General features: G+C 55.6%; 2 protein-coding genes across 2 annotated transcripts in view; both read left to right on the forward strand.

Moving 5' to 3' along the window:
* Window positions 1-19236, forward strand: LOC102447316 (butyrophilin subfamily 1 member A1-like). Its single transcript, XM_075914056.2, has 9 exons — window positions 1-134; window positions 1190-1305; window positions 2762-3109; window positions 3534-3815; window positions 6330-6446; window positions 7368-7388; window positions 10602-10622; window positions 10722-10748; window positions 15698-19236. Exons 2-9 carry the CDS (start codon window positions 1200-1202, stop codon window positions 16255-16257), a joined length of 1482 nt encoding a protein of 493 aa, XP_075770171.2. The 5' UTR covers window positions 1-134; window positions 1190-1199; the 3' UTR covers window positions 16258-19236.
* The window catches only part of LOC102447559 (uncharacterized), a 10331-nt gene continuing 7112 nt past the window's right edge, over window positions 18162-21380 (forward strand). The window contains 1 exon segment of the mRNA XM_089771481.1: window positions 18162-18240. Within this exon segment, the coding sequence (XP_089627607.1) occupies window positions 18162-18240 (79 nt within the window).

Below are 21380 nucleotides of genomic sequence, written 5' to 3' on the forward strand. Positions count from 1 at the left end.
CAGCAGCAGAGCTAGTGCGCATGCGCAGGGGGCTCCTGAAATAGCGCAGTCTGACAGCCAGCCGGGCGCGGGCAGCAGCTGGTTCCTGCCCCTCCTTGCGGAGCCCTGGGCAGCGCCCCCGGGAAGCAGCAGCGGTGAGGCTGGGAGGGTGCAAAACGGAGGGCCCCAGCAGCTTGTGGGTCGCGGGGCCGGGGGCTGATTAATTGCTGGGCAGGGTGGTGGGCGGAGAGTTTGGGGGGGGGGGCAAGAGACATTTTGGGGGCAGCTTTTTGTCACTCCCTCCCACGGGGGGGGCAGAGGGAAACCCCCCCGCCCTTCCTCCCCCACACGCACAACCACCTGTCTCTTGGATCACACGGTGGGGGGCTCATGCTGTGGGCGAGGGATGCCACCGCTGCCACCACTGCGCCTTGTCTAGCAGCACCTGGCACAGCTGGGCCTGGCAGCCCCGCAACCAGCCTGATCCCGGACCCTGCTCTTCCAGGAAAGGCAACGCCTCCTCGCTGCTGCTGGGGCAGGATAAGGGGCCCCAGGAAAGCAGCCCAGGAAAGAGGGCGCAGTGGAATGGAGCTGGCTGCCTGGCCACTCCGGATCCTCCTGCACGGCTCAAACCCTGCTGCCTCCCTGTGCCAGGCCCCCAGAAATGCCCCGGCTTGTGTTGCTTCGGGGGGGCGGGGGTTTCCTCCCCAGGCTTGAGCATGGGGACAAAACGGTAGGTCATTTCCCACCTTTCCCGTGAGCCCAGGTGTACCAAACCTTGCTGTAAACCCAGAGTGCTCCGCTCTGAGAAGCGGGCGGCTGCTGGGTCAGGCAGGCGCAGGGTCTGGCAGTGCGTTCACTTGCATCACACGGTCTCCACTGAGTAGTGGATGGGCAACAACGTTGGTAGTGGGATGTTCTGGGTCGGGCCAAGGGCCGGCTAGTCATTGTGTCTTCAGCTCAGTAAGTTGCCCTCATTCTGGATGACGTTAGGGTGATGCCCTGAGAGTTTCTAACAGTCTAATTAAACCAGACAGCTCCACATACACGGCAACCGCTAACCCTGCTCAGAGCCAGGGCAGACCAGGGCTGCTGGGGGATCCCTTCCCTTTGGGGTAGGCCAGGCAGCAACGAGGGTTGTTAGCTCCTGCAGGGCCATTACTGCCTGCCACTCCCTCGCCCTCCAACTCCTTCTTTCTCCTGTTCCCAGGCCCAGCGACATGACGGGGAAGGTTCCCTCATGCTCCCGCCGCTCCTCGGAGAGCCTCGCTCTGCCCGGCTACCTCACGCTCTGCCTCGCTCTGCAGGCTCCCAGGCTGGGGTCAGGTAGGTGCTCCGGCCTCCTTGCTGGGTTTGCTGCTATTGCTACGGCTGCCTATTACCATCCTCCCACCCCACTGCCTTGTCCCCTCCACTCCTCCACTCCGCCCAGGTCCTCGCTCTTCAGGCAACACGGAGAAACTGCAGAGGTCTCCAGTGACCACGTTTGCTACCTTTGTGTGGCCTTCCCAGGCGTGGATGCTGCATCTGTCCTGCAGCCCTGGCTGGTCCCCTTTTCTCTGATGGGAGCAGGCTTGAGGTGGGGGTTGGGCAAGAGGGAGGGTGCAGAAGGACGCACACTGACTCTCTCTCACATGCACATACGTGCCCCCAATACACATTTTGTAACCCTCTCTAACACACACACACGCACCTCAATGCATATGTGTATTGCATCCAATTTTGGGACCCCCATTACATTGGGATGTGGATGCACTGGAGAAAGTCCAACGGAGGGCAGTAACAGTGATGAAGGGGCTGGAGCACATGACTTATGAAGAGCCACTCAGAGTTTTGGGTGGAGGGATTTGGGTTTGTTTAGTCTGCAGAAGAGAAGAGTGAGGGGGGATTTGATAGCAGCCTTCAACTCCCTGAAGGGAGGTTCCAAAGAGGCTGGAGAGAGGCTGTTCTCAGTAGTGACAGATGGCAGAACAAGGAGCAATGGTCTCAAGTTGCATTGGGAGAGGTCTAGGTTGTATATTAGGAAAAACTATTTCCCTAGGAGGGTGGGGAAGCACTGGGATGGGTTCCCTAAGCAGGAGATGGAAACTCCATCCCTAGAGGTTTTGAAGCCAAAGCCCTGGCTGGGATGATTTATTGGGATTGGTCCTGCTTTGGGCAGGGGGCTGGACTCGATGACTCCTGAGGTCTCTTCCAGCCCTGGGATTCTATGATTCTATGACTTTGGGCCCTGCCACCAGTGAGTCACGTGTGCCAGAGGAGAATCCTTTGGATAATGTGTAACGTCTTCAGACCTCTTATTGGTTTATGGTAACTGTCCTCTGCCAGGCTTTTGTCCTTCAGTGTTCTCTGCTTTGGAAGAGCCTGTTGGTCACCGGTAGCCGCTGGCACAGTCTGCTCATAGTGCTGGGAAGGAAAGCAAAGTGCAGGTGCTGGTCTTTGCTCGGGCCTCCTGTGGGAACCCCAGTGAATTGCATTGAGGCTCCAAGCCTGAAATCCCAGTGTGGAGGGAGAGGGCCGTGGATCCCTGCCCAGAGAGAGGTGGTGGCTGGAGGCCTGAGACCAAAGGGAGCATTCCTGGAGCAGACCACAGAGGAGGTCCAAGGCTCCCCTCCCCCAAGCCTGTGACTCTGCACTCCTAGACTTGTCCAGGGCACTGCATGGGGATGGGTGTTCATTTCTCACACAGGGCTCTCTCTTGCTGGGTGTCCAACTGCTGAGTTAATGCTGCCGTCCAGCCCCTCACCGATTTCACTTTCGGTTTGCATTGTACATTTCACAGCACAGTTCAGAGTGACGGGACCTGACCGCCCAGTCACTGCCCCCCTAGGTGGGGAGGCCGTCCTGCCCTGCCACCTCTCCCCCCGGATGAGCGCTGAAAACATGGAGGTGAGATGGTACCGGTCCCTGTTCTCTGCAGTCGTGCACCTGTACCGCGACGGGCAGGATCAGTACGGGGATCAGATCCCGGAATATCGGGGAAGGACTGAGCTCTTGAAAGACGACATGGCCAGTGGGAGAGTTTCCCTCAGGATACGCGACGTCCGACCCTCCGACGATGGGAAGTACAATTGTCTTTTTGAGTCCCAGGTCTTTTTTGAGGAAGCATTATTGGAACTACAGGTGGCAGGTCAGTAACGTGTTCTGATGCTTTGACGTCTTCAATGGGATAATTGGAGTGAGATGCCAAACCACAGTAGGTAACTATTGTCTAGCGGCATTGCCAGCACTCCCACTGCTTACTGAGCTCTTAGAGACATTTAGGGGTAAATTAGAGCTAAGTAACAGCACAGAACCCTGAGAGCTGGACTGGTGGCTGCAAACAAACTTTACGGGACCACGGGGAAACTTGGCCACACCCATGACAAGTGGGCATCTGACTAACTGAAATCATGCAGGGCCATGGATGTTGCCAGACTAAAGAGTGCCAGACTGGAGAGGTTCAACCCTATAGTAATTTATTCAGAAATGGCTTTTGCTGACAGTGTAATAAAGACTTTGGCTCATCACTGGGCACTGTAGGATTTTCACACGTTCATTTATTTCATCTGTAGGTCTGGGCTCTGCTCCTGACATCTCTGTGGAGGGACGTCAGGACGGAGGGATCCGGGTGGTGTGTCGATCATCCGGATGGTACCCAGAGCCCCAGGTGCTGTGGAGAGATCTCCAGGGACAGCCCTTACCCACGGCCTCTGAAAAAATAACTCCGGAAGCCGGCGGCCTGTTTCGAGCAGAGATTGCCATGGTTATAACAGAAGAGTCCAACCAGAAAGTGTCCTGCTGTGTTAGGAACCCCCGAGTCAACCAGGAGAGAGAGTCGGCAATTTTCATAACAGGTCAGTGCCCGTCTATGCCACGTGTGGGCAGACTGAGATGCTGCTGACATGGGCGGAGAGTATTTATCAGTGTGTCTCCTGTTCATTGGCCTGAGTCTTCCAAGAGCTGAGCAGGTCCTGGAAAGTCCCGAGTAGCTTTGGAGAGGTCTACGCTATAATTCAAAGCCCTCTGGTGGTGGCCACTGCTGTTAAATTGTGGTGTACCCTTGACTTGGGCTGGAGACCAGGATCTAGGTCCCTCTGAAGTGGGAGGTTTATACCAGGGCAATGCATAAGAGGGCACAAGGGGGCACATGACCCCAAATGCCGTGGGCAGGTTCGGTTTCTCGCTTGTATGTGGTTCCCAACTGATTTTTCTGTGGGTCAGCGGCCTCCGACCCAAAAAAGTTTCCCTACCCCTGCTCTACAGTAAAGGAAGCTGTCATGGGATAAGAGGGAAGGTCCTTCCATGGATCAGGAACTGATAAAGACAGGAAAGAAAGGGTAGGAATGAATGGTCAGTTTTCAGAATGGAGAGAGGTAGCTAGTGGTGTCTTGCAGGGGTCCATACCGGGCCAATCCTATTCAACCTATTCATAAATGATCTGGAAAAGGGGTAAACACAGAGACCTGGCCCATGGGCTGGATCTGGCTGGGGGGCTGTAGATTCCCCGCCTCTTCGTGTCCCACTTTACCACCACCACCCCCTCCCGGTCTGGCTTCACAACTACTCAGACATTTTGGTTCCCTTATTTAAGTCAGGGGTGGGGAACCTCAGTCCCGGAGGCTGGATCTAGCCCCTGAAGCACAGAACCCCTCCCCCCCACACACACTGTGAAACCCACACTGACACTCCACACGCACCCCCCACCTCCTGCAGGGCTGGAACACACAAACTCTACCAGCCTAGGCCCCCCTAGTTTCTGGTGCGGGAGGGGAATGTGGGGAGAGTCTTTCTCCTTCTCAGTCGGGCCACATCAGCGAGGGTTCGTGTTTTGTTTTGTTTTTTGCTTCTCACTTGCGTGCGGCCTCTGACTGATTTTTTTTTCCTGTGAGTCAGTGGCCCCTGCCTCAAAAAAGGTTCCCCACCCCTGATTTAAATCCATTGCAGACTGTGAAGAGTTATAAAGGGCTCTCACAAAAACTGGCAACAAAATATCGGATGAAATCCAATGTTGCTACATGCACATTGGAAACCATAATCCCAGCTATGCATATAAAATGGAAGGGTATGTCTACACTACAAAGTTAATTCGAACTAACAGACGTTAGTTCGAATTAACTTTGATAGGCGCTACACAGGCAAACCGCTAGTTCGAACTTAATTCGAACTAGCAGAGCGCTTAATTCGAACTAGGTAAACCTCATTGTACGAGGACTAACACCTAGTTCGAATTAAGTAGTTTGAATTAAGGGCTGTGTGGCCAATTGATTCGAATTAGTGGGAGGCTAGCCCTCCCCAGCTTTCCCTGGTGGCCACTCTGGGCAACACCAGGGAAACTCTTCTGCCCCCCTCCTGGCCCCGGAGCCCTTAAACTTCGGGGCTCCTTACACTCCCCAGACTGGTGACCTCTCCAAACAGGCCACAAACCAGTCCCACAGAGCGCTTCAGCAGCCTGCCTGAAGCCTCACGAGCAAAACCCCTCCGACGCCCCAGCAATATCTGTGCCCCAGATGGCCCCGGGCCTCATACACAGGTGGGGGGTCCTAGCACCCAATCCCACCTACCCCGAACAAGTTCTGTCCGGTTCCAAGACACCAGCCACAGATCCCTGGTCAATTTACCCTTTGGACCTTACCCACAAATCACGCTGGGCCAAGCCTTTAGCATCTAACAACTAAAGGTTTATCATCACAAGAAAGAAAAGCATGAGAGTCAGGTTGCTAAAGAATCATACATTACATGCATCGAATCTCCCAGTTCTCGATGCAGGCTCTAGCAGAGATGTTACAGCTGCTGGTTTAAAAGTTCTTGTTGCACATCCTAGGATCAGGATGGGTTCACAGGTCTTCTTGGCTCTTCGATCCCTGCACTGCTGCCTCTGGGATGAAGGGCTGAGCTGAGAACAAAGATGGAGACCACCACATGGCCTATTAATCCCTCCTTCCTGGTCTCTTCTTGGCTATAGCAGGTCACCTGGTCCACCTTATTCCTCTGTTGCCTGCTGGCAGCCTCTAGGTATCAGTCCTCATTCTTTAGGTGTGTCCTTGGCCCATTGAGTGCCATTGTCCCACAGGGCCTCGCTAATTAGCATGTCAATAGGCCGGGCTCTGCCCACTGCTCACCCACATGCAGAGAAATATTCAGTATCCACACAGACTACAGATTCCTAACTCCACACACAGACATTATACGAACACATGAACAGCTTACATAGGATTATCAGATAATAAGCTTCTATTCAGCACCCACATGGCCCCCTTTTATACCATTTTCTGGGTGCAGCAGCGATCTGGCTGCTTCCCTCAAATTCGGTAACGTGACACTCAGTCTGGCCGTTCTTACGTTCAAGCCAATGACGCTTTTCCTTGCAGATCTCTTTTACCCGTGGTTCTCCCCCTGGATGCTGGCTCTGGGCGGGATCCTGGGTGTGATGCTGGGTGTTCTCATTGCCTTGGCCTTCTGGTCCAGGAGGCAACACAGGCTGAAAGGTAAAGTAACCAGAAGGGAGGATGCTGCCGACCGGGGGCGGGGGAGCAGATTTTACAACGAAATGGAGGCGTAGGGCTTGAGGGGCTTGGGTGTCATGGCGGGCAGGGTTTGGAACGGTGGCGACGGGTGAAGAGGGAGCTGAGTGAATTGTGGCTTCATGCTTGAACTGAGAGTTGTCCGATGGTTGCCGCCCTTCCAGTCTCATTGGGGATCCCAGCGGAGTGCTCCTTGAGGATCAGCACGGCCCCGTGTGGAGGGCTGCGTGCGGCTCAGGCAGCAGGGCCAGGCCATGCGCTGTCCTATGTCCCGTGGTTGCAAGCACCAAAAAACAGAACATGAAGTTGCCGGTGGATAGAGCCACATTCTGGCCTCCAGTCGGTGCATCTGCCCCTCCTCCCCTCGTGGTACATAGGAGCTGCGGACGGGCGAAGCAGTGACTGCTCAGATGCAAAGAGGAGCCGTTCCTGTGTCTACCCTAGGGTTAGGTCCACAGCGCAACGAGAAACTTGCAGGTGGCCCTGCCGGTGTATAGGCAAAAAGTGAAACCTCTCCGTTTTTGTGACTGTCACGCCGGCTCCCTTCAGGCGACGACAGATTTCCCGTTTTCACCCAGAGCAGGAGGTTGCTACCCTTTGGTGCCTAGAACGTGCCCTGAAACGGTGTAATTCGTAGTTTTCAAAAGTTATCCCATTGCAGACAGGCAGACACACCATTAAGTAGGGGGGGAGAGGGGCTTGCTTGTCTAAGCCAAAAGGGAAAGAGCCATTTACTCAGCATTTTACCTGCACTGGGCATTGTGTCTTGGTACAGTGTTGGCAGTGGGAGTGGCGAGGCAGGGCCACCAATAGAAATCTTGCCCTGTGTTTGCAATAGTGAAGTCTGCTGCCTTGTAACCCCCTTCTCCTGTTGTTCACTTCCAGCGGCACATCAGGCAGAGAAAGGTGAGGTCCCTTTGTTCCTTGCAAAGGGCTGTGTCGGGTAAGGGGGTGGGGAGTGTCCTAAACTTTACACCCAGCCTCACAGACCTCTCGGGGGCAGGTATCGAGAGCTCTCCCTCGGAACAGTCTGCCTGGCGCAGTGCACGCAGAAACGCGGCGCCTTCCCCCTCGCCCTCAGGACACGGAACGAACAGACAAGACTCCGCTCCGCGCACAGGGGGCTTGTTGCTCCCACACGACCAGGGAGGGAGCAGGTTTGGGATCACTCTGCTGCCGGTGTGGCCAGCATTGGGACCCTGCAGTGAGCTGGCTGCAGGACTTGTCACCCCTCCCAGTGCAACCCTGCCAGGCAGAGGGTGGTCAGGGATCCGGAGAGCGGCCGACTATCCTCATGTTGCTTGCGACAGTGTCATTGTGCCCTGTTTGTGCCGGCTCCAACCTCCTCCCAGTGTCCCCAACTTATCTCGCTCCCCTCCTCCTCCCTGCTCCCCGCCCTTCCATGCAGCTCATCCCCTCCCCCCGCACAGCGCAGGGTGACTGTTCAGTGGTGGCACTGACCTGCCATTTGCACCAACCCGTCACCAGCTCCGCTTGTGCGTCCTACCCCAGTGCCTGTCTTGTCTGGTCAGAGTGGGAGCTCTTTGGGCAGAGTCTGGCAGCTCCTCTGTGTCTGTGCGATGCCCTCACGGCACTGCCAGAACACAGCAGGGGCAGGTGCAGGGTGCCAGAGCACCCCCCATATTCGCCCATGCTCTGGCCGGTTGGGGCAAGACTGGGGCTGATTTCCCCACTTACTTGAGGGACCATGGGGGGTGCATTAAGACCCTTGTGGTCCATATTTACAAAAAAAAGTACCCCCCATGCCCCCGCACAGAAATCCCTGCGCACGGGCCTGCACAGAGAGGGGGACACGCTTGGTTACTCCTCTAGGTAGAGCTCTACCCCCAAATGAACCCTGAGCCCCACTGCAGTCAGGACCCTCCTTCGCCCCATCCCACACTCCATTCCGGGCAGCTCCATGTTCAGTCGGGTGAAAACTGGAAAACCACATTCCTCTAAAACCTGCCATTTCCATGCTTCTGATTTTCACCCAGATCAACGGGGCTCTGACCCTGGGGTGTGTAGAGGCTGAAGGGTGGCAGGGTTGGAATGAGCACCCCACTAATCTAACCCTGCCCGAACCCATGAGATCACCGCCCCCCCCTTCTCTCCGGTATCCGGTAGGATCGTTACCCTGTGATTTGACTGGAAATCGAGGGTTTAAAGTTTTCCAGTTTTCACCAAAATCAGGAGGCTTCTGTTCTGCCCGCCGATGCCTAGAGCATGACCCTGAAACGGGAGCTGCAGGGGACGTGGTTTTCAGAAATGCCCCCCTTGCAGAAAGGCAGGAATCCCACCAAGTGCAGTGTGCAGCCTTGCTCCCCTCAACCAAGAATCACACTCGGTTTTCATAAACGCTTTAAAATAGCCGTGTTCCAATGCCACAGCCCCTTTGCTCCCCGCCCCCATCAGCGGCCTGTATGCTCCTTTCTCCTGGCTCCATCGAGTTAATATTTTCCATTTGCTGAAGGGTGCCTGTTTGGCTCTAATAAACCCTTGCACCAGGCCAAGTGGGGGAGAGGATTCCTGTGTTTCTTCTCTTTTGCTAGGTCTACACTGCACGGTTAGTTCGAAATAAGCTGTTTCGGAATTTTTTTGGCGAAATAGCTTATTTCGAAATAGCACATCTACACTGCAGGGAAGCCTCAAAATGAATCCGAGGCAGGTTTCCCTAATATAGACGCGCTATCTCGATTCAGATCCCCGGGAGCGCTGGGGAGGAGCTATTTCGGCATAGCCGCAGTGGAGCGTCCACACGACCTACCGCTATTTCAAAATAGCTATTTCAGAAGAGGCGTTATCCTCGTGGAGCGAGGCTTACAGAAGTCGGAATAAGCCCCCCATTATTTCGAATGTATTTTGAAGTAACCGAATGGCTGCGCAGACACGCGTGTTATTTTGGAATATCGGCCGTTATTCTGAAATAAGGCTGCTGCCTGTAGACGCACCCTTGCTGATTCCAGGTTGTGGCTGCCGACGTAGCCGCCAGGGCCAGGCTGAGTCTCAAGATTTTACACTTCCTTGATTTACGATCTTTTTGATTCACTCCTCTTCTGCAGGACAGTCATAGAATTGCAGGGCTGGAAGGGACCTTGAGAGGACATTGAATCCAGAATCTGCTCTCCTGGCAGGACCATGTTTTATCTAGACCCTCCCTGACAGGTGCCTGCCCAACCTGCTTTGAAATCTTTAACCTGACTGTGATTAGAGCCCATGGCTTCCTGTCCTCGCCTCAGAGCTTAACGAGACTCCTCCTTACAATAACCTTACAATGGCCTGAGGCCACAGACAGGGATTCCAGGACAGCACAATCAGTGGGGAACTGGCCCCTTCCCTGGGAGAGAGCCACAAACCCCTCCCCCACTGAGAGGAACCCCAAGCGCCACCCCTAAATCAGAGAACCACCTGACTGGCCATAGCCCCATCTCCCACATGGCAGATTCCACTGGCCCAGCTCTGCCTCCCTACAGTCCTGTCCCCCCCCCCACTCAGTTCCTTCTCCATCTGCCCCCCAGCCCAGTTCTGTCTCCCAGCTCTCTGCCCCCATGTGCCCCCAGTGGTCCTGTGTCCCCACCCCTTATTTGGCTCCTCTCCTCTACCACCCCTTCCCCCCCCCCCCCGGCTCTTTTCCCTTCCCATCCTGGTTCCTCTGTCCCCCCCTTAGCTCTTGCTCCCTGCAGTCCCGTTCCTGGTGCTCTGTAGAGAGCTGCTCCCCAGCAGTCCCTCTCCTCCCACTCCATTCCTTGCTGGCTCTCCCTGCTTACTCACATGCTGGCTGGCTCCTCCCACCCCCCAGCCTCAGCTCTGCCTCCCCACCCGCTGGGGCTGCTGTCTTGACTCCCTATGGGCTGCCCTGGGCCCCTCCTCCCCCAGTCTGTCTGGCAGGTGCCCGCCCCGTGGAGCTGCTCAGCAGTGCCTGATGGGCGCTGGGACTCAGGAGCCCTGCAGCCCGCCCGGAGAATTTAAAAGGGCCCAGGTCTCCCAGCCGGTGGGAGGAAAACACCAGGCCCTTTTAAATCGCTCAGGCCCCTGGCCAATTGCCCTCTTTGCCACCCTCTGTCGGCGGGGGCGTGTGGGCTGGTGGCACTGACTCCTGTCTCTGTGCTTTGCTTTCAGACAAACTCCAGGCGGAGCTCAGTAAGTTCCTTCCTCCCCCCGCACCCTAGTGTGACCCTGTCTCCTGCTCAGCGTGTCTGTGCTCAGGGCAGTCTCACCCCTCTCTGTGTTTGGTTGCAGGGTGGAGACGCGCCCAGCTCTGTGCAGGTACTGTACACCCCGCCGGCATCTTAGCCCTCCCCGGGAGCTCGGCTCCCTTCCCTGCATGGAGCACTCTCCTGTGACAGCCAACAGGCTGGAAACAGCAGTGCCCTGCGAGGAGCGATGGAAAGCGACCGGCGCCACCCCGGATGTGCTGCAGGGAAAGGGGTGATGCCTGACGTGAGGAAATGCTGCCCCCGATGGCACCGTCGCAGGGTGGTACCTGGGCTCTGTGGGACGGTCGTTCACTGGTATTGGGTGGCTCAGCGGTAGCATCAGGCCCCCGTTAATGTTTTCCTTCCCAGAGGCGTAGCTATGTTAGTCTGGATCTGCAAAAGCGGCAAGGAGTCCTGTGGCGCCTTATCGACTAACAGATGTACTGGAGAGTGAGCTTTCATGGGCAGAGACCCGCTTCGTCAGATGCATCTGGCGAATATGGTGCATGTGGAGCAGGGCGCATCTGACGAAGCGGGTCTCTGCCCACGAAAGGTCATGCTCCCATACATCTGTTAGTCAATAAGGCGCCACAGGACTCCTTGTCGCTTGCCCTCTCACGTCTCCTGCCCAGAGAGGTGCTGTCCAGGGACCCCGCTCTGGGGGAGGCGGGCCCTGTATCTACCGACGGGTAGATGGGATTTAGCACCAGCTTGGGACACTCCCCGGATCTGCAAGGACAGACGGCACCCACAGGGCAGCCGCGTCCCCGCCTCACGGCGCTGGCTGAGCCGTGTGCGCCTTCGTTCCCCGCCTGCTGCCTGGCTGTGGGCGTGCTGGCCTGTGCTGGGAGGGGCTGGGCAGCTCCGGGGCTGCGTGCACCCCAGCCCAGGCACGCTGCAGTGTCCAAGGGGGACTGTCAGGACTGCCACCCTGCTCCACATACACCTGCAACCCTGCACCCAGGCCACAGTGTCCCCTTCCCGCCCCAGGAGAGGCCACCAGCCACCACGGGCTCCTACTCCAGAACAAGCAGGACGTCTCACCAAAGCTCCCCCAGGGCTTAGCCCACAGCCGGTCCCGGCGCAGTGTGACTGGGCCCTCCCCTGACTGCGGGGCTCCCAGGCACGCTGGAGCCAGAGCTTCTGCGGTGCAGGCACCACCCCTGCCCCTGCAGCTCTCCTGCTGCAGCCCCCGACCCACCCGGGGCTTGTCGTGTGCTGGGCAGACTCGCAGATTTCCCGGGCGAGCGACCTGAGCGAAGGGGCCACCCAGGGAAACGTGGGCCAACCCAGATCCTGCCCGCACAGCCCCGTAGCGCCCTGCTCTGCTGGGCACAGGCAGCCGCCTGCCAGCCCGGGCCCCGGCAGGGATGCTGAGCCGCCAGCGTCACTAACAGCTCAGCCCAGCTCTGTGCCAAACACTGCGCCAAAGCCAGGGGTGGGCGAGAGCCCCTCAGCGGGGCTTTGATCCGGCCCGCAAGGCCGGTCCTGGCCCCGCCCGCTGGCGCATTGCCTGGCAGCCTGGGGGAAGACGCGAGCCCTTTTAATAGAAGCAGTGAAAAGGACTCGCTGCGCTCAGCCCCACTGGCTGGGGGCCTGGGAGCTGCCCCGGAGGCGCGAGTCCTTTCGACTGCTTCTGTTCACAGGGCTCGTGCCTGCCGGGCAACAGCTTAGCAGCAGGGGCCAGGAGCGGCCAGCCCTGTTATGTGAACTCCGAGCCTCCACCTAAGACAACTCAGGGAGGAGACTGGCCCCCAGCACCCTCCCCTCTGCTCCAGATCCCACCCCCGGCCAGAAGTCAGGGGGCAGGGACCCCAGGCCAAGGAAACCTCCCAGTAGGGTAGCTCTCAACCCCGCCCCCTTCTGCCCAAAGCCCCGCCCCTTCCAGGTCGGCCCGCGTCCACTTGCAAAATTTGTGAAGTGAACCTCCTTCAAAAACTATTGCCTACTCCTGGCCTAGATCCCCAGCCCCAGAACAGCTGTGACCTAGATTCACTGCCGTGTAGGGCTGGAAGGGACCAGTGTTCCCTGTAAGCTGGGGGCTTGTGCGGCCTCGCAGGACAGATTCAACGGCTGCCCCATTGACTAGCAGGGTGCCCAGAGCTAGGTTTGTTGTTTCTTTTGCTGGTGCACATTTGCACAGGCCTTGGAGCACATAACAAAATTTATTCTGCATCTGAATGGAAAAAAAAAATCTGCACCTGAATGGAAAAGAGAGGCAGGGATCTCCACAGGTTGTCCCTCCAGCCCCCTGCACTGTCACAGGACCTACATTATCCCTCATAGGAGTTTGTCCTGTTCTTACAAATCCCCAGTGACCCTGGAGCCTGGCCCAGAGCGTCGCTGCCCTGAAAGTCGCCTCCTCTCCAGCCTCAGTCTCCCCAGCTGCAGCGTGAGCCCATTGCTCCTTGGACAGGTCTCATCCTACCTGTGAGCGTCCCCACGTGTGAGCAGCATGAGGGTCAGACTCGCCTGGAGCAAGGCTAATGGCTCTGGGCCCTGCGCCGAGCCAGCCGCACCGAGATCACTGCCACCATAGCCCAGCTGTGTACACAGTCTTCAGCGCTACCCCAAAATACCCCTCCCCCGCTCGGGACACTGGCACCTATCTCTTGGCCGAGAGCTGCGTGGAGTCTGGGAGGGTGTGAGTCCGGCTCTGGATCCCGGGGGCTCAGCTGTGTATGTGTAAGCGGGGGAATGATCCCGCTATTGTGGGGAACTTTCCTGGCTTCTATACACCCCGGTGAAATGAACCAGCGAAAGGATCTGAGTCCCCGCTCCCACTTCCTTTACCCCACGGCTCCCTGATCCTGAGGGCTCCCCCTCCACTCTCCTGAGTAGCAGAGCCCTCGAAACCCCAACAAGGCTGGGCCCAGGTTTCCTGGGGCTTAATCCCTGACCTTGTAGTCACTAGGGGCAGGAGTTAGGGTGTCCCCACTCCGAGGTGCTCTCTTTACACTGCAGGCCTTCTTGGCCCAGTGATCACTTCATAAGGTTCAAAGCAAATACAATTTATTAAACATCAACTGATTAAAGAGAATAGAATAAGAAACAATGAGAATGGTTAAATGAGAACACACAGCCCTGCTCTGTAGCACAGGGACATCAACACAGCAGTCTGCAGAGTGTAAGGACAGTCCACAGTCTCTTCCTTAGAAGCCCTGGATGTGCTGCAAGGGGCTGCAGGCTGGACACGCTTGCACTGGCAGTGACCACACAGCCTCAGTCTCTAAGTGGCCAGACCCCTCTCCCAGTCCAGAGCCTTTCCCCACACTTTGCAGGTCCCAGCTGCTCACCACATCCAGCTGCAGGCTGTGCTGCTTGGCCAGTTCCAGCTCCTTGTGTTGCTTCTCTGTTCCTTTTGGCTCTCTGAGCCCAGCCAGTCTGCTGCTCAACACAGGGTCTGCGCTGCTTGGCCTGTCTGTGTCTGGTTCTGTCGCTGCAGGACTTCTTCTTGTACTCCTCTTTCAGCTCTCTGTCTTTGCAGGACCTCTTCTGCACACAGCTTGTTTGTTCAGAGACAGAGCCAGAACAATCCCCACTTACAACCTGTCAGTCAGGCTGAGCTGGAGTGTTGACTGCTTTCCATTGTCTCTGGGGTCTGTCAGTCTCGTGAACCCTTCCCCTTCTGAAGCTGGTAAACCAAAAAACTCCCACAGAGTTTTAGTAAGGGGTAACAGTCCCCTTACATATGTGCCTGTGGCACAGAGCTCTCCGGGGGGGGAGACTTTCACGCTGACTCAGGAATCGGGGCTGGGAGGCTCCATTACCCAAGGGCCTGAATGAAGGGGGGAGAGCTGGGGCTGCCATTCCCCATCCCAGGAATGGGGTGAAGGGGACATGGACACAATGCCCCCCATGCGCTGGGAGGGGCAGACCCGGGTCTCCCAGTGTGTGAAGCCTGTCAGCACCGCAGGGGCAGGGAGAGCTGGGCCAGAACAGAAATGCCTCTGGCACCTTCTCTCTTCCTCCCTTAACCTCTGGCAACCTGCAGCCTGCCCTCCCCTCTGCCTCCCTAGCGCTCGTCCCCTTCTTCTGCCTGGGCCAGTCCTACCGCCCTCCACTCCTCCCAGCCCCACGGCATCTGCCCCTCCTCCCTGGCTCAAGTGGGGGTTGCATTCATGTTCTCTTTCTGATGTTGCATGGGATTTCTGCTGCCCTGTGGTAACCCCGTGTGTGTGTGTGCCTCAGTTTCCCTTTGCACTGCACCACAATCTAGATGGGGGTGGGAATTGGGGGGGCGATAGCCTGTCCCCACAGGCACAATGGCTGCTGCTTTCTGTAACCTGTGCCTAGGAAGGGGTGTGACACCAGGAAGTGGGGCAAAGGCTAAAGCGCTGGGGTGGGCTTCAGAGTGTCTGAATGAGTCTCGTTGGCTTGGGGGGAGGGCAGAGATGGGCTACAGGGGCCCTTAGCTCTGGGCCCCCCCTCTCCCCCGGATGAATGGTACTGACCCTGCTCCTGGCTTCTGTGCTGACAAGTCTGTTCTATTGTGTGTCCCAGTTGACTAATAAACCTCCTCTGCTGCTGGAGAGTCACCTCTGGCTGAGGATGGAGGTGCAGGGCCTGGTGGCTCCCCACCCCTTGGTGACCCTTCAGCAGACCCTCCGCCACCCCCCTCCATCCCTGCACCCCACCCCCATTTCTCCCCATGACTCCCACCCCGGTCACCTACCCCTCCCCCATTTGGTGCTCCCTCTACTCCCTAGGTGTCCTGTCCCATCCCCAGGACCCTATTTTTCCTCCCCCTCTGATTCCTTGGTGATTACCTCACCCCTCCTGCTGCTGCTGCCTGGACCTCTCCCTTTTTTCTTCCTTTCCACTCCCTCGCCGCACTCTTCCCTTCACCTGACCCTCCCCCAGCCCAGCCCTGCCCCCCCGCCCCAGTATTAGCTGAGCTCCTGATTCCCCTTGGAAGGTGAAGAACATCAAGTCACAGTGATACCTTGTCATGTGAGTTCATTTCCTGTTGGTTCCAGGCTCCTACCCCCGGCCCTGACTCTGTGCCTCTCTCCCCAGCGGACGTGACTCTGGACCCAGACACGGCTCACGCCAACCTCGTCCTGTCTGCGGATGGGAAAACGGTGACCTACGAGGACCGACAACAGGATCGACCCGACAATCCCGAGAGATTCCGTACCTATCCCGTCGTCCTGGGCGCAAGCGCCTTCACAGGCGGGAGGTTCTACTGGGAGGTGGAGATGGGAGACAAAACAAATTGGACCGTGGGGGTCTGCAGGGAACCTGTGATCAGGACGGGGAAGGTCAAACTCACCCCTGAGAATGGATACTGGACAGTGTGGCTGAGGCATGGGAAATATGAGGCCTGCACCTTTCCCCCGACCCCCTTTCCCCAGGGTGTCAGGCCCAGGCGGGTGGGGATTTTCCTGGACTACGAGGCGGGCGAGGTCTCGTTTTACAGCGTGACTTGCGGGTCCCATCTCTTCACTTTCACTGAAACCTTCTCCGGGACGCTCCGCCCTTATTTCTATACTGGTTACAGAGTGGGGGGTAAAAACGCAGCTCCCCTCGTAATCTGTCCAGTCCCAGATCAGTCTGGAGAGCATCACGGTCCCTGACAGTGACACCTGCATCAGAGATGGTCCCGTCCAAGTGCAGGCCAGGGGGTTGACAGGAAGGTAAGAACTGGCAGAAGTGGGGGGGATCCAAGAGCAGGGAAGTCTGGAGGCTATGGAGGAAGAGGTTTGAGGGGAGGGATGGGCCTTGCCAACCCTCTGACTCAGGCCCTGCCAGCCCTCTGTTCCTGCAGGAACCATGGCATGTACGGGGCTGCCAACACCCTCAGAGCACACCTGGGGGCGCTGTTGGGGAGACAGGACTGACCTCGGTCTCACCTGTGCCCTGAGCCAGGCTGCAGAAAGGAACAGAGCTCAGAACCATGTTGTATTGCAAACCCCACCCAGCATTAGCCAGGAGGGTGCAGTGACTAGATTCCAAGACGGGTGGTTTGGTGATGGAGAGGACAGGCCCATGGGGCAGGAGGGTGGATGATGGGAAGTTGGAGGGAAAACAGTTGCTGACAGCGGTGGTGAAAAGGCAGCTGCCAGTGGGGTGCGGGGTGGGAAAGAGAGAAGGTGGTGTTGGGGGGTGAGGAATGGTGTTGTACAGAAACACCAGGGGCCAAAATATTCCCAAAGTGTCCCATGAGCCCTTCAATACCAACTGCCAAAGCCATTGTACTATAACTCATCAGGTCTGACACATGCACTACAGTGTCATATGTGAAGTGGTGACATGCTGGTCCCCAAAATCATTGTGTGATCTGTGTGTCAGCTGTGTACAAAGAGTAACACATGAATGCTGGAAATAAATTCTTAAGATGCGTGTGAGAGGCAGTGCGTAAACCCAGCCAGCCCTAGCCGAAGGAAAGTCTGACTGGCTTGAACACAGTCAGGGTGTGTCTACACTGCAGGGTTTTGTCAACAAAAGTGGACTTTTGTCGACAAAACTATACCTGCATCCACACTGCCTTTGAGTTATGTCGACATAACGTCAACAAAACTCAGCAGTTTTGTCGACGTATGTACACCTCATTCTACAAGGAATAACGCCTTTTGTCAACAGAGTTCTGTCGATAGAAGGCATTATTGCATCTACACTGTCCTTTGCGTCCACACTGTTATGTTGACAAAGCGGCTTGCTTTGTCGACAGAACTGGATGTCGTCTAGACACTCTTTGTCGACAGAAGCTTTGTCGACAGTATCTGTCAACAAAACTTCTGTCAACAAAACCCTGTCGTCTAGACATATCCAAAGAGAACAAGGTAAATAAAGCAATCAAGCCAGCAAACTACAGAGGAAAGAGCTCAGGCTATGTCTAAACTAGCTGGTAATTTCAAAATAAGTTATTTCTATATAATAACTCCCAAAATAACTATTTCGAAATAAGCTTATTCCTCTTCACAAGCAGGTGTTACTATTTCGAAATAACAGGCTGGGCAGCGTGGACACTTGTCATTTTAAAATAAGGGGAGCCATTTCGAAAAAAACTCCTTAGTGTAGACATGTCCTTAGCAAGCATTCTGGGGAACAAAGTCTACGCCCAGAAGAAGTCTTCCTGGCTCTTGAGAAAATCCAATACACTTCCAAGATGCACCCATCATCACTGAGCCCTGGTCTACGCTAGAGAGTTGTTTCGAAAAAACTCCCATCACTTTGAACGTATAAGCAGAATGTCAACATGACCATACTTGTTATTTCATAATAAAGGGCTGCTTTGTTTGAAATCTGTACCTCTGCCTTCCAGGGGGAAGAACGCTAATTTTGAAATAGTAATTTTGATAAAAAGAAGACAATAAGGAAATAGATAATAAAGAGACGATGAGATAAGGAAATAGGAAAGAAGATCAGTGTAGATAGGATCGAACTAAAGAACGTAGAGAGGTTCACGTATCTGGGGAGCAACATGACGTATGATCTAGACTGTAAGAAGGAAATAGCAACTAGAATATTGAAAGCAAGAATGAGTTTGAAGGTGATGGATAAGATCTGGAAAATTAAAGTGATTAGCTTACGAAGAAAGCTGAGCATCTTGAAAACGTGTATTTAGCAGCATGTTGTACGGATGTGAGACATGGGTGATGATGAAAGATTTGAAGAGAAGGATATTGGCATTCGAGAGGAGCTGTTATAGGAAGATCCTGAGAATAGGATGGATGTAGAAGGTCATCAGTGAGGAATTATATAGGAAGATACAGCCGAAAGAGAACCTACTGCAGAAGGTTATACAACGGAAGTTACAACTATTCGGGCATAGCTGCAGACTGAACAATGAACGAAAAGTTAAGACCCTGGTATTCGGCATAATAGATGGTCCAAATAGAAGAGGCAGACCCCACAGAGAATGGGGAGATGCTATAGTAGATTGGTGCAGAGCTAGTCTACAGAAATTAGCCACTCTGCACTGGGCAGGGAAAGATGGCAGGAAATAGTGAGGGAGGCATCAGTCACCAACGGGCATTAGACACCAACGGGCGTTGAGCCCATGGTTGTTAATGATGCTGATGAATTTTGCAACAGTGATAGTGTGGATGTTCCGGCGCTGCTATTTCGAAATGTCTCCTCCCCTGTGGGAGAGCAGCGACAGAGAGGTCGCCATTGCCCAGAAATGCACGTGAGGAGTGTGTAAAATCAGCACCGAACACATAACTGGTGCTGGTTCCCCCCAGCCCTGCCACCGACGTGAGCAGCCCTGGGTGACTCTGCATTGACGGGGCAGAGAGGTGGATGGAGCCGGAGAGTCCCTTGGTGGCTGGAGGGAGCAGCAGTGGGTAAGAGGTGGGTGGCTGGCAGCTCACGAGGGGACCAGGGAGGTTGGGGGGCAGCAACGGGGACTCAGTGGGAGCTGGGCAGTCTCCATGGCAAATGTGGCTTTTCCATTCACCTCCTGTGCCCTAGCTCTGCCCTGTCTGGCACAAAACAGCCACCATGTTCCCCACCCCCTGCCCCCGGGTGAGGCTGTGTCTGAGCACTGGGAGAAGTGACCCTTCCAGGGGCCATTTGGCCTGAGCTGCTGGTGACAGTGGGGAGGGTAAAGTGAGGGGCCGGGACAGCAGTTTGTGCCCACTTTGGAACCTGCCAACGGGAGCACAGCCAGAAAGCAAGAGCAGCCCTTGAGCATCCCACTTTTCTGCCCCATTTGGGGCAGTGAAACGGCCTGTCAGGGTTTGGCCAGCTCTGTGGTTGGCAGCTGGTGTAGCACCCGGTGCCTGGCTCTGATCACGTTCTTCAGGAGCACCCAGTGTTGCTGGGTGTAAAAGGAGAAACAATTCAGTTCTGAGATGGGGGGGGGGGAGGGAGTTGTCCACTGGGGGGGAGTTGACCCCCCCTTTTCCTATACACCTCCTCCCACAAAGCAAATGACTCAGAGCTAACGGCTTCCCTCCAAAAAAACAATGTACTGCAACTAAACCATGTGAGGAAATCATTGAAATTAGAGGGGATTGTATATAAAAAGCTGGAAAAGAGCAAAACCTGAGATTTGACATCACTGGTCAATTATTAAAAAGAAAAAGGTGGGGTTGAATGGATATAACGGGGAAAACAATGTGATTTTCTACACAACTGTCTACACAACACTGTTCTTCAGGAAAAAGTGACACAAATTGTGAACCGCAATTTGCGTCGCTTTTTCCGCTTCTTTTTTTCCAAAGAGGTTTTCCTGACATTTGGCCCATCTACACTGGGCCAAATGTCAGAACCCCCCCCCCTTTTCAGAACATCCCTTCTTTCTTGTAAAATGAGGTTTACAGGCCTGCTGAAAAAACCCATCTGCTCTTCCGAAAAAAATTTCGGAAGAGCAGACGTGTTCCCTGGACGTGGTAGTTTTTGCAGGATGCCAGTGCAGACAGACCCTCCGACATGAGGAGAAAGTTGGTCCTTTGAGGATTTAGCTCCGCCCCTGCACTGGGGTAACAACCCAGGGCAACCATTTCCCTCCAAAACAAGTGGCTGCACATAAGGATTGATAAGGAATTGGCATGGAGCATCCAGGAGGGAATCTGGGTCCAGGAAGCGGTTCTGACTTGGGGCAGGGGCACACAGACACACCCTATCCTTGGCAGCCGGCTGTGCTGCGTTCAGTAGCGCTGTAGCTGGGGCGGGCAGGCCGTGTGACAGCCGCTCCCTTCAGTTACCCACTTGAGGCAGGGTTCCTGCTCCAAACTCCCTTGTATACTGAAGCCAGTTTCACCCACTCCAAGCCTCTCCCCCCGTCCCCTCCCTGGGCTCTGTTTGATATAATCCACCTCCAACTCCCCCCCCCCACCCACCCCATTTTCTGGGCTGTTCCCTTTCTCCCCCCCATCCTGGGAGGCTCCGATTCAAGGCCCAGTACTGCCCGGGAAGCAGCCAGTCCACTGGCAGCAGAGCGTGCGCTTGGTGGGGCTGCAGGCCCAGCCCTGTTGCCCTAGTGAGCACTGAGCTCTGCCCTGAGCCTTCCTCAGTGACTCCAGGAGCTCAGCGATTTCTGCCAGGGTGTGACCACCTTGAGCCAGGGGCGTCACCTCACGGATGCAGAGTGAAGGGCCACGGAGGGCGTCGCAGTTGCACTGAAGTGTGATTAAAGTAACAACAGAATTCTTGAATATGAGCCGGGGATGTTAAATATCGGTTAATCGAATAGTCGAGTAACCTCAGGAATTCCTGTCGGTTAGTCGACTGTTCTATAGCCCCCGGAGGTGGGGCTGGCAGCCAGTGTCAGAGGCAGCAGTGTGGGGTGCCAGGCAGGAGCTGGTCCATGAGGGGAGCCAGTTTTAAAACCAGCTCCCCTCATGGGCTGGCTGCCTGGCGTTCTCTGCTGCTTCCTGTGATGACGGGGCCGCAGTGCGGGGGTGGCAGCAGCCTCCATCTAAGGCGAGTCTGAGCTCTTGGACCTGGCGTGAGCTGGAAATGAGCCAGGTTGACATCTTGCCCGGCTCATAATACCCTTTAAATTCAGAGCTGCAGCGGGGGTAGATGCCAGACCTGTCGCAAGTGAGGACTGTACCAGGCTGCTAGCCAGCTAAAAAAAATTACTGGTAGGGAGGGAGGGGGAGGGAACAGGTATAGTCTACTCTATGGCATTAACCTATCAGCTTTTGCTTATTGGTTAATTAAGCAAAATTGGTTAATTAACTACACTATGACATCCCTGAAGAACAACTGATCAGCAGTGTTCCTTGTGCACTTGTGCAAACGGGGG

Source organism: Pelodiscus sinensis, chromosome 19 (assembly GCF_052426305.1).
Source record: "Pelodiscus sinensis isolate ZL-2025 chromosome 19, ASM5242630v1, whole genome shotgun sequence".
Classification (NCBI taxonomy): domain Eukaryota; kingdom Metazoa; phylum Chordata; order Testudines; family Trionychidae; genus Pelodiscus; species Pelodiscus sinensis.

Coding starts and splice junctions, on each gene's coding strand:
- LOC102447316 (XM_075914056.2), top strand. CDS start 1,200: ATGACGGGGAAGGTTCCCTCATGCTCCCGCCGCTCCTCGGAGAGCCTC. Junction 3,816..6,329: donor GTCGGCAATTTTCATAACAG/GTCAGTGCCCGT, acceptor TTTTCCTTGCAG/ATCTCTTTTACCCGTGGTTC. Junction 10,623..10,721: donor CAAACTCCAGGCGGAGCTCA/GTAAGTTCCTTC, acceptor GTTTGGTTGCAG/GGTGGAGACGCGCCCAGCTC.